The sequence below is a fragment of the Cricetulus griseus genome, chromosome 5 (genome assembly GCF_003668045.3).
Source record: "Cricetulus griseus strain 17A/GY chromosome 5, alternate assembly CriGri-PICRH-1.0, whole genome shotgun sequence".
Lineage (NCBI taxonomy): Eukaryota > Metazoa > Chordata > Mammalia > Rodentia > Cricetidae > Cricetulus > Cricetulus griseus.
Window position 1 is genome coordinate 29,791,462 of NC_048598.1, and position 13,412 is coordinate 29,804,873.

At 38.9% G+C, this 13,412-nt stretch overlaps 1 protein-coding gene across 4 annotated transcripts in view; it reads left to right on the forward strand.

Moving 5' to 3' along the window:
* The window catches only part of Dnm3 (dynamin 3), a 473,687-nt gene that overhangs the window by 142,295 nt on the left and 317,980 nt on the right, over positions 1 to 13,412 (forward strand). For all 4 annotated transcript variants that reach the window (XM_027417219.2, XM_035445648.1, XM_027417220.2 and 1 more), the window contains exons 5-6: positions 11,654 to 11,752; positions 12,325 to 12,485. In XM_027417219.2, the coding sequence (XP_027273020.1) occupies positions 11,654 to 11,752; positions 12,325 to 12,485 (260 nt within the window). The remainder of the gene's footprint in view (positions 1 to 11,653; positions 11,753 to 12,324; positions 12,486 to 13,412) is intronic.

Below are 13,412 nucleotides of genomic sequence, written 5' to 3' on the forward strand. Positions count from 1 at the left end.
TTGGGCTGAGGGCTCCAGTAAAATTTGAGTTAAAAGAGTAAAAATAGACAATGTTACCAATCTTTTCAAAGAATGAGCCTTTGACTTAATTGACTATTTCTATTACTTATTCATAGCATATTCCATTCACTTGTTATTAATACTTATACTTCCTACTTCTTTGCATTAATTTGTTATCCTCTAATTTCTTCAGAAGCTTAGATTGTTGGTTTAAAAACTTTCTTAGCTGTAACAGCATTTGGAATCTCCTAAGCTTTAGTGTAGCTATATAACAGATGTTCTGACATGGTGAGCTTTTAGTTTATTCAGTTTAGAGTGCAGGTGATCCTTCACATATGAGAAAGCTGTGTGCTGATAAACCAGCACAAGTTGAACATGTCATAAAAATTTAAAATGCCACCAACATACTTAACATTTGTAACAACACAGCTTAGCATCAAAGTATACTACTGAGAAACAGTTGTTTACTTCTTGGCAGGCCAGGAGATGTAGATTTCTGTCACCGCTCAGGATCATCCAACAATATATTGTATCTCAGATACCTAGTGCAGAAAAGGCTCAAAATGTAAAATTCAGAATATGGGCTCTACTCAATGTGCTTTGCTTTGTACCATCCTAGAGAAACATCTTTGGGTTGGTGAGATGGTTCAGTGGGTAAAAACATTTGCTGCCCAGCCTGCTGACCCTGGAACTCACATGGAGAAAGGAGAGAAATGACTCGTGAAGGTTTTTCTGTGTCCTCCACATATGTGCTGTGGATGCATGCACATGTCAAATACATACACATAAGTACACACAATAAATAAATATTTTTAAATCATTCTAAGTTGAACCATAGTAAGTTGAGGACTTTTTGAATTCTAAACTTTCTTTGTGACTTCTTTTATAATCCATGGTTATTTCAAGATCTATTCCCTAATTTCTAAATATTTTGGAATTAATAGAAAGCCTTCTGATATGAGTTTATGTGTGACTTATTTCTTTCAAAGATTTAGTTTTAAAAATTATGTTTATGTATGTTTGTAGGAGTATGTGCACATGAGTGTGGTGTCCATGGAGGCAAGAAGAGGGTGTTGGATCTCCTAGAGCTGGAGTTGCAGGGAGTTGTGACCTGCCTGACATGGATGCTGGAACCCAAATATGGGTCCCTCTACATGAGCAGCAAGCACTTTTCAGCACTGAGCTGTCTCTCAAGCCCTAAACATTAGATATTTTGAATTTTATTTGTTTGCATTCTGAGTTTTACTGGGTTCTTTAAACGTGTACTGGACTTTGTATTAGGTCAGTTGGATTTTTTTAATGCATGTTTTTCGTGTTTCCGAAGGGTAGGGCTGCAGTATCATTTCCCGGGTTTGACCCATCTAGTGTTTCTAGCATCCCATTTTCCACAGGATCTCTCTCTCTCTCTCTCTCTCTCTCTCTCTCTCTCTCTCTCTCTCTCTCTCTCTCTCTCTCTCTCTCTCTCTGCTGGTAGGATCTTTAATGACTCCCATTCCTATGAAAGTCCTGGGAGTTATTTGGCTTAGAGTATCCTAGACAGTTTCTTTTGCCTGCTAGCCAAATGGAATTTTACCTAATGCATACCACTGTTTACAGAGACTTGAAGAACCCCGTGAAAATTTCTGGAGCTTTTTCTCTTCTTGGCTCCTGTTTATTTGGTGCATTATTCTACAAAGTCTAATGTCTCAGAGTCCTTAAATGCTAGCATGTCTCTGGAATTAAGCATGACTAATGATGTCTCCTTGGATGGTACCCTCTTACTCATAGTCTGGAAAGAGCCACCAAGCAGAAAATGGTTGTGAAGTTTATTTTGTGTTTCTTCTCTCACTATCACAGTCCTGTGAAACATGTTGCTCATTGTCTGAAGCAGTTTTCATATTAATGCACGTCCAGTTTCCCAGAGTTTAGGAAAGAGAGGTGTGTCTAAGCCTGAGGAGATATAGCTCAGTGAATAAAGTGCTTGCCATGAACTTTATGGCATGAGGCCAGAGATGGGACCCTCTGATACCCACATAAATGTTGGGTGGGTGTGATAGTCTGCCCATAATCCCAACAAAGTGGGGGTGGATACAGGAGATACTTAGAGAAGGCTGGCTAGCTAGAGTAACTCAATCAGCTAATTCTGGCTTCAAGTGAGAGATGCAGTTCCAATATATAAGGTGGAGAGTGGTGGAGGAAGACACATGACCTCAACCTATGATCTCTACATGCATGTGAATACATGTGCATCACCCCCCCCGTAGATATCACACACACACACACACACACACACACACACACACACACACACACACACACTGCAATTCATTGAAGAAGTATATGTCTGAATTCCATTATTCTTGTATGACTTGAGGCAAAAATCATTGACGACTTGCTTAATGGAAAATTCTTAGTTGACATTCATTTTCTTATACTGACTCATTAAGACACCCGAACTTTTAAAATACCATCAGACACAAATTTATTTAAAATCTATTTAAAAATGATAAATTTCTTGTATGAGCTAATATGTTTTTGAAGTTATTTGTTTTAAGTGACAAGGAACAATAAAGACAAATGAACATTGGATCTTTCTTATAGGTAGATCTTTCCCATAGGTACTAGTTTACCATAGGTACCGGGCCTACAATTATTATAGAACACAGATCAGCTTTCTAACTAACCTGTAGTATTTGTTTCTCTGCCACTTAACCTTTTAATGTCAGGTGTTCATTATGACAACTCTTCTCGTCAAAGATTCACCGTGCCTATCAATGTACAGCAAAAGTAGACTCAGGCGGAAGTGCCGTCACCCTAGACATGTTTTTCTTCATGGTGTCATTCTGAGATCTAGGCTCCTTCCATCTTGCCACCCTTAAAGACCTGGTGACCTATTATGATTCTATTCAGCAAGACAAAGGCAAGAGATCATTTAGGAACAGATGTGGGAAATTATATAGACCAACTTTAAAAGTGGCATATGCCAGTTCTGTTTATATTCCTTTAGCTCAATCTTAGTCCTAGGAACAACACAAGGCACATTGTTACTCATTTGTAAACGAGACTTGGAAATTTAATTTAGCCCTGTGCCAGTGGAAAAGAAGGAAGTGTGTTCAGCTGACACACAGCAGGGGGATAGGTGCATGCAGGCCATTTTTCTTTTTCATGCCCCAGTCTGTTTTGGAGTATAACAACCCTGAAAGAAACACTTTGTACACAGATTTTCTTGTTTTTGAACTAATTCTGTCTGTTCTCTGCTCTTTCTCTTTTCCCTTCCCTTTTTTTCTTGTATATTTCTCCTCCTTTTACAGAGACATTACAATTTCCAAGCATTTGGCTTGTCTCCGGACTATCCTAGTGAACCAGAACAAGATCGAGTCTCCACTGCTGTCATGGATTTTTGATATTTCATACTATGTACTTAACATTTCACTTAGTAACACATGGAATAATAGTAACTGGTGACTTTGAAAATGAAAACTGTTTTCAGCAGAGTTAGAAGTAACAAGAAAATAAAACTCATGGAAAAATTATAGAAAAAATGGATTAAACTCTTCCAAGTCATCACTGGTTGTTTTTAGAAATAAAAAAAAAATCCATAACCATTGCCAAATAGAAAGAACCACATTTATTTCATCCCCAACCCACCTAAGCCTAAAACATAAATTAACTTACATATATCTAATTTGATAAGTATGTTTTTAATCTTGTGGTGTCTATTTTTTTGTATCAGTTCTGTAATGACTAGTTTTACTGGTATTGTGTCACTGTGCACTGTGTTCCAGATTGCTTTCCTAGCAACTGATAATGTTGTCTGTGGCTTGATTTGGTTTTGCTTCTTAATTGGATGGAAGGAATCACTCAACTTACAGTTCAATAGCATAGATAAATGGAAGAAATGGCAGCATTCTTATAATAAATCACTATGTATTGACAGTAAACCTAGGTAGCATGAGAGAATGTTACCACAGAACTTCTCTAGAACCTGTGTTTCAACTTCTGTATGATCCTGATAAAAATAGATAACTTTGCATTTTCATTAACTTATTTGGCCCCAAAACTAAATTCCCACTATTTGCCACCTATGTGAACAACTTAACACAGACACACACGCACACACACACACACACACACACACACACACACACACACACACACTACATGTAGTTCATGTATGGCATAATATAAGCAGACTTTGGTGTTGCAGAACTGTGATTTCAGTGTAACAACTGAGAATTTCAAAGGCAGAGAGAATGAACCCTGTGGGTCTCTGACTAAGGACTGTAGGTAGGCCTGACAGGTACTTTGAAGGATACACAGAGTAGATCAAGGAAGGCAAGGGGAAGTAAAGTGGAAGTGAGGGGCATTGTGAAAATAGGAAGGAAAAGACTAGTGGTCTTGTGAGGAACAGAAAGTCATTGGGCGTTGTGGAATATTCCTTTACTCGGTGTGAAGATGTATCACTGTGACTGGTTTAATGAAAAGCTGAATGTACAATATCTAGGCGGGAGGTATGTTAGAACTGGGTTTTACTGGAGATCAGAATCAGCAAGTTGTAGACTTTGGTAAGGAATGGGGCTGGTGCGAGTACAAATTTTTGAGTGTGGTGGGTTTTTTTGTTTTTTGTTCGTTGGTTTTTTTCCACCTGCGAAAGTGGCTATATCACTTTCATTCCTACGAGCAGTGTGTGAGATTTTCAGACCTCTAGTTTCTCACAAAATATTGGTGTTGCCAATTTTGTGGTGTTGGCCATTCTGATAGGTAAATACTGCTACTTCATTGATGTTTTAATTGCTGCTTCTTAACGACATATGATGCTGGTATGGTCTGATAGGAAATTCCCCCATAGGTTCATGTGTTGAAGGATTTGGAGGAGGTGGTGGTGACACTCCAGGGTTTGGGACCTGGTTGTAGACAGGTCATTGGGAGCATGTACTATACTTTACACCTTGTCCTGGCTCTTTCCCACGATGCTTTCACTTCCTGTCTACCACTATATAGCCAGTTCTCCTCTATCACACGCCCATTGTCATGATGGTCTGTCTTCCATGAAGACCAAAGCCACGGAGTCTGCTAAAATTGGGTACCAAATAAATTTCCCTAAACAGGTATTTCTCAGGTATTTGCACCAGCCTGGGAAAATTTAGCAATACAGATGTTGAGCTTCTTTTAAATGTCTGCCCACCATCTGCTTCTCTCCTCTTGAGGAACCTGTTCTCATATTTTACTCAAGGTGTTTCCTTCCTGTTGTCCTTTTTTTGTGTGTGTGAATTACAAGATTTTTGTTTCTCCCAGAGTGGTTCTTTGTATATTATGAGTTTTCTGTGTATTTTGAGAAACACTCCTTTGCTAAACACCCACCCACCCACCTACCCTCCCCACACACAATATTTTGAAAATATTTCTTTACTGTCTGTACTTTCTTATCACTCTCTTGACATTGGTTTTTGCTGGACAGAACTTTTATATGTCTGAAATGAATAAAAATACTCCAACTATTTTGATGAATGCTAGCATGAGATATGTTTTTCTATTCATTTTCTTTTAATTTTTTTATGTTCTTCTGCTTAACGTGGGCTCCTCTGTAGATAATGTATAATTGCCTCATTTTATGTGCTGGGCTTGAATCTGAGCATTGCACACATTTGAAAGTATTTTACCAATGAATTCCATCCCCCTCCTTTGGTTTTCTTTTGAGACATGATCTCAATGTGTAGCTCAGGTTACCTTGACTTTCCTATGTAGCCTAGGAGTGCCTGAAACTCACAATCCTCCTGCCTAGTCTCCCAAGTGGTGGGATTACAGGCATGTAGCACCATACCTAGCCTATCTTTTGGCCCGCTGTGATAACTTCTATGTTTTAGTTGGTGTAATTAGTCTATTGATATTTAATGTGATTACTGATGTCACTGGATTAATAGCTGCCTTTAAATTAATGTCTCTTATGTATTGCTATTGTCTTTTTTTCTGTTTTGTCTTTTCTGTTTCTGCCCTTTTTGTTATTAATTGAGAATTTTATAATATTCAGTTTTCTTTGCTTTCTTAACATCCCTATTGTATTTTACCCTTTGAGTGGTTGCTCTAGAGCTAGCAATATACACAACTAATTCAAGTCTACCTTTAAATAACACTTTATTTTGTTAGGAGTAACATGAGTACCTTGTAATTTTTATTTCATTTCTATTACAGTGATTTTGTGTGTGTTTTTGTTTTTCAATACAGGGTTTCTCTATATAGCCCTGGCTGTAGATCACTCTGTAGACCAAGCTGGCCTCAAACTCACAGAAATCCACCTGCCTGTGCCTCCCAAATGCTGGGATTAAAGGTGTGTGTCACCACTGCCTGACTGTAGTGCTTTTTACCTTTAGCACGCCGTCTGGATCCGTTTTTCAGCACTTGCCCTTTTCTGATAATTTGTTCTCACAGGGTGTGTGTACCAATCATTGCAGTCCTTGGGATATTAATTTCATTTTAATCTAATTCCAAGTCTGTTAAATTGAGCATCTTTGCTATATCCAGGTCTGGTTCTGATGCTTGCTGTGCCTCTTGTAACTGCGTTTTATTTTCTTGTCTCTTAGTATGCCTTGTAACCCCCCCCATTATCCAGAGATGATACACCACTGTGTGTAGAAACTTTGATAAACAGACCTTCCAAATGCACTGGGGAGGGCACAGAGTGAAAGAAAGTATTCTATTATAGCCAGTGATTGTCACAGTAGTTTAGTAATCCCCTGCCTCTGGACCTTGTAAGTGTTTCATAACCTTTGTCCCATTTTCTTTGGTGAGCAGAGTTGGCTAGGGCAGGTTAGAAGTGAACATTTTTCTTCAATTAATTTGTTTGGCTGTGAAAACTCCTCTGAGGTCCCTATTGACAGCTTCTTCTGGGGGCACACCATGTGTGATGATTATAGTGTCTTGTCTATCAACTCCATAGGATTTAGAACCATCTGGGAGACGGGCCTCTGGGCATGCCTACAGGGATTATCTCCATTATGTCCCTTGATGTGGGAAGACCTGTCTTGATTGTGGGTGGGGCTGTTCCTTAGAGATTCTGACCATATCAAATGGTGGAATTCTGCTGAGAACTGGATGTGTGCACACTTACTCCTTTCTGTTGGATGTATGTGACAGCTGCTTCAAGCTTCCACTGCTGCCTTGAATTCCCCATCATGATAACATGCACTGTAAATTGTGATTCAAAATAAACCCATCCTTCCTTAAGTTGCCTTTGCCAGGGTAGCTGATGACAGCAAAATGAGAAGAAAGGATGACACCATGTTAAGAGGAATGGCTGTGTGGCAGCATTCACACTGGTTGTCACTCACCTCTCACTGCCACAGCTGATTGGGACATAAGAACTGCCTTGAGCTCCTGGAAGCAACACACATGCAAACACACACACACACACACACACACACACACACACACACACACACACACGTACACAATGTGGAGGTGTCTTGCTCTTCCTCATAGTTTTCACATTGAAGTCTGTCCAGCAGTGTTTAGCTTTCCCTGCCTCAAAACTGAGCGTTGGTTTACTCATCTGTAACAACATCAGTTGGGAAGCCACACCTCCTTGTCCTTGAATAATTATAACATTCCCTTTAACCACCCAAAGATTGCCTTTTGGAAGCACAAACCAGGTTTCTCTACTCTGAGATTGATTGCCAAGGAGGTTTCCAGTTCTAAGTTTCTACGTTTGTTTGTTTGTTTTTCACCTGTCTTGCCAGACATTTTTGGCAGCATCTTTCACTGTGATCTTCCATCTGATAGATGTGTGAGGGCTTCTTGCTGGTCTTGCCTGTTTATATTTTTAAGTGTTGTGGAGATGGATTGAGATATTTATCTGCCAGGTAAGACTCCTGCTACTCTAGTTTGGATTCCAAAGTCACTATCTTCTCTTTTTGTGATGAGCTGGAGTTCCTATAAGACCTCTTCAGAAAGTCTGTCTTTTGAGAGTTGCAGGAGTGTTGCTAATAACTACTCCTGGACAGCAGGGTGCGGCGGTGTGTGTGGCTGCCCGATTGGCAGACGAAGTTTCCCACTATTGAAGAAGGAAAAAAAAAAAAAAACACCCAGAGCTGAGAAGGGGCAAGAGGTCAGCGCACTTGACTCTCCATCTACACAAGCAGTAGAATTTTAAAGTGTCTTCTCTAGGTCATTCTCAGGACTCACTGGTTCTCAGCATCACACCTGTTCTTTATTGGAGAAAAGCACAGCAGAAACACAAAAGTAAAAATTTTATCGTCTTTGAACTTATTCTTTTATCAAGAGGGTCAGGAATGTCTTAACTTGTGAGCTACTCTTCCTTCATCACTGAAGATACCGCTTTTAAATCTGGAAATCGCTGTGCTCTCCGGAATTCTGACTTATAGCTAACCCCTAGTTCTGTAGACAAGTGGGACTGAATGTTATGACAGAGCTGTCAAATGACATAGCTAATTATAGAATCTAAGAATTGAGGTGCAGAAAATTAGTGTGGTTAAAAGAGGAATGAGGTTGTTGGATTTAGCACCACCAAACTCTAGCTCCATGTGTTGAGGCTGTGACCCCTGGGGCAAGTATATTTTTCCTCTCACTTTCCCCCAACCTGTATAATTGAGAAAATAATAGCACCCATCTCATATGGTTTTTGTTTTGAGTTCTTAATGAGGCTGGCACAAGATCAGGGATCAACAATGTGTTCTGTTTTACACAGGTCTTTAAATTCCCAGGGGAGTGCCTCGAAAGCCTTTGAAATCTTGTCTGAAAATGGCTTTTTGAGATCCATCAATGCAGGTCTTGATTCTACCAGCAGGAGTTCATTCATTGATTATTTTAAGCCACCTATTTGTGGAACCAAATGTGAAGAGAAGAAAACAGGCCTCTTCTCCATTTCTGGTACACCACCTCATAAAGTAAAGACTTAGCTGCCTTTTCAGAAAGATGGGAGTAGGAAAGAGATGCTTTTTAACTAGCTTTTAAAAATTAAAATTATACATATATATTCCTTAAAATCATATACTCATACACATTTAAGATCTCTCTCTATACATATATATATAGTGACTGTAATATATATGTATATGTATACACGTGTGTGTGTGTGTGTGTGTGTGTGTGTGTGTGAGAGAGAGAGAGAGAGAGAGAGAGAGAGAGAGAGAGAGAGAGAGAGAGAGAGAGAAAGAGAGAGTTGGTAATGGTAAAAGACACTGCCCACCCTTCTGATAAAATCTTTTGATTCCATTCCTCTTGGTTCATGATTCCATTTCCTGAGGTACCCACTTTCAACTCTTGTAGCTGTTGCGTTTGGTATTTGCCTCCCTGTCTCTATATAATATGATTATACTGATATTCCTTGATATTTAAATTTTTTGAATTTTTATTTGACTTTGTAATGTGGGGGAAGAAAACTTAGAAGTCCTTACATCTCTCTCCCATACCTAATGCACTTACACACACACACACACACACACTTGATTCTAAACACAGCTGGAGAGGAGAAGAGAGGGATAAGTTGTACTAAGAATGTTTGAAAAAGTCACAGGGAATTATTTTATATTTACTTAAAATTACATAAAATATACATGTATATATCTGAAGTTATACCACTTTCGGGGGGACAATGCTTCTCCCCAAAACTATAAGCTATCCAACAAAACCTCAGTGACAGGCTTGGGAAATCTTTGGGTTTCAGGTCAGGGGAATCCCCTGTGAACCCTGCAAAAAACAATATAGGTTATTGCCATTGGTCTTGGTGCCTTCCAGAAAAGGGAGTGCAAGGTTGCTGCTGAAGACACTGCACAGATCCTGGTTCTCATCTCTTCTTTAAATTGGTCCCTGTTTTGTAGGGTAAGTGCTTTACTAGGTACCTAAAAAACAAAAGGCATTTAAATATTCTGGGATTTGGCAAGTCTGTAGTCAGTTTTTTCCTACGGTCACACTTGTTGGTAAATTAGAATTCTAGGTTAAATAGTTTTTTTTTTTTCTTCAGAATTTTGAAGTAATTTCTCTGTTGCTTTTGGGTTTCCAGTGAGCTTCTGGGAATGCTGAGACGGCCATGTCTCCCAACCATCTTCATGCGGCTTCCTTTTTAAACTCATCTGGCAGAATTTTTGGAACATTCTGTTTCTAGTGGTTTGAAATCTTACACTGACATGACAAATTGCATATGTTTTCACTTGGTGCTGGCACTTGCTGATTTCATTCAACTTATAAATTCATATATTTCACTTTGTGAACAGATTTTTTTCAATAGGATCTTCTTAAGGCTTGAATATTTCCTCATGGGCTTTCTCTCCAGGATACCAGTTGTTCAGACATTGTATCTTCATAGTCACCTTTTCTGGTTCCTAGAGGCATTTCTCTACTGTTTTCCAGAATGATTCATCAACTTCATCTTCCGACCTTTCTACTTACATTTTCAACCTCTGCTCTGCTTTGTCTGAGTGTTTCTATGGTGTTTGATTCTTCATGAATCCAAAGACTTCTTTTTCTTCAGGGATATTAATAAAAATAATGAAAATTTCTGCCTGTTTCATTATCTTTGCTCTGTGTAACTCATACAGTTACAATGCTATATAACAACATTTCCATTCATGGTGGGCTGTATATATATATATATATATATATATATATATATATATATATATGAAGGTGGTCTCATGAGGCCATTTTGGAACTTAAAAATTCCTAGATCCCAATGATGCCAATGATGCCATAGCCTTCACAACACCATGGTGAAACCCCCTCCTCATGTTTGTAGAGACGCTGTTATGAACCTGCCCACTCCTCTGCCAATGCTATGAAGGTGTCACATATTCAATTCTGTATGAACATGAAACTTCATAGTGGTAATAGATGAGCGTATTACTGATTTATTTACTAAGAGCTATTTTATTTCTCTTTCTATTTATAAAAGTGCCAAGGGGCTGGGTTACAGCTCAGTTGGCAGAGTGCTTGCCTTGCCTCACAGTTCCTGGGTTTGAGCTCCAGAACTCCCATGCAAAATGTTGGGCATGGTGTTACATGCTTGCGATCCCAGTGCTGAGAAAGAAGAGATAGAGGGACCTGGGACTTGCTGACCCACTAGCTTAGCCTACTTAAGTTCGTTCTGTGGCACCTGAGGTTGTTTTGGATGTCCATATGCATGCACACACATGAACATACACATCCCGACACACATGTGTATACACACATGTCAATCATTAAAGTCTATTCTAGCTTAGGCTGTCTACAATCTCACACATCCCATGTTGACTGCATCTCTTGCTTCCACCAGGAGCCCCTATTGAGACACTGCCCTGTGCTGCTTACCTTATATAAACATACTCTGTGATGATTGCCTTGCCCAGTGATGAACTCTACACACAACACGGTTCTCAGAGTATATCCCTGTGGTTCAGGGAAAGGCTGTGTTCAGAATTATTATTGTGATATAGCTGCTTTCCTCTCCTGGTTAGAAAATCATCTCATGGATAAGTAGGTTTATAACCTTTTTTTCTTATCACATAGATGATCAGCAGGCTGGGGTGACAGTAAACAAGAAGCAAAGGAAGCTAGAGAGAAACAGAAGGGCCTGGAATATGAACCTTACATTTAGCGTTGAGATACTTATAACCCCTTGAATTGGTTAGGTTTTTGTTTTCCTTTGCAAACTGTGTAGTAACAGTTGTGTTTGTTTATGATACAGGTCTGAGAACCATTGGTGTTATCACAAAGCTGGATCTCATGGATGAAGGAACGGATGCCAGGGATGTGCTGGAGAACAAGCTGCTGCCACTTCGCAGGGGTAATGGACTGTGGTGTCTACAGGCCTGCTTTTTATAACACAGCAGAGAAATGGCTGTTGAGCCACAGGGAGGCTAGGCTTTCCTGCTTCCTCTGTTAGAAGGCAGTGATTTATTGTTAGCTATACTTCATAGGGAATGGCACAATGTTCCCAAGTGTTGTATTAAAGAACATTTCAAAAGGAGAACTATTTCTTAAAATAACAGGAATAGGAAAACAGGGAAAGGAAGGAGCTTGAAGGAAGTTTATAAATATTCATCATAGGCTACAAAAATATACACCATTCTGTTTTAAGTTGGATATTTGCTTACCTGCTATATGATACATTTGTTGAGATATAGTTTCTTAAAGTGTATAGAGCTTTAAAAGGTGAGGGATATTATTCTATTGATTTCAATAATTTATCAATAACCAAATCAGTGGCAGTTATTGAATAGCGAGATCTTAGATGGAATATTGTAAGGAGATTGCTTTTGCCTTAAAATTAATCTTGCCTGTTAGAGAGCCTTGATGTTTCTCTAGAACAAATGACAGGAAGTGTGCCAAGTCCCATACATTTGTGTTTCATTTCAGGCTACGTAGGGGTGGTCAACAGAAGCCAGAAGGACATAGATGGAAAGAAGGACATTAAGGCAGCCATGTTGGCAGAAAGGAAATTTTTTCTTTCACACCCTGCTTATAGACATATTGCTGATCGTATGGGGACACCCCACCTCCAGAAGGTCCTGAATCAGGTAAAATTATCCTTTCAAGCAGTAAGTACAATTATGAGATGTAGACATTACTAGAATTAACATTTCTTATTGTAAAATTAATTCTTTCCCAGATAAAACACTCTGCTTTTGATAATTTTAAAAGTCAATATTTAGACCCACACAGTTACCTTCTTCATTGAATTGAATCCACCTCAATATTGTTGACAGTATCCAAAGCAAAAACATACCAATTTAGGAACAGTGAACAAGAGGTTTAGAACAGGAGACACATATGAGCATGCTCTCATAACACATAGTACCTTAAGTTAAACTTATGCAGCTCTGACATGGTAGTCTCTTTAAGTCTCTTTCAAATGCCAAGCTGTGATGGTTAGGTTAGAGTTTTCCATTAACTTTGTTATGGTTTTGTTAAATCTTTATTGATTCCTTAATTTAAAATATTGAAACAATAAATCTTGATGAAGTAATCATTGATTTCCACTAATCTGAAACACCTTTTCCTGATAACACATTCACTCAAAATAAATGAGTTGGAACTGGCATTCAGCCTATCCTCTCCCACGACACACACACACTTTTCCCATAAGTCCTCAATAGACTTACCTACATATCTTCTTTCCATTTGGGAGTTGAACATCGTGGCAAACATGGGTGGTCAGACAGGATTTCTTCTAGAGTTTACATTGCATTGACTTTGTATTGTGAGTAGCTTCTATCACAAATATCCTAATAATTTCTAGATGAACTCTTCTGTATGTATGTAATCTGTCAATGAGTCAGGTAGTTCCAAATGTACCGATGTTGGCCTTTTGAAGGAATCAGTGGTGGTTGCCATGGTAACAGTAGCTGCTACTGTATCTGAAACATTGGGCAAAACAACTGAGGAAGTTTTAGTAAAATAAGATCAGTAGTATACTTTTAAGTGATGTGACAGACCACTATAAA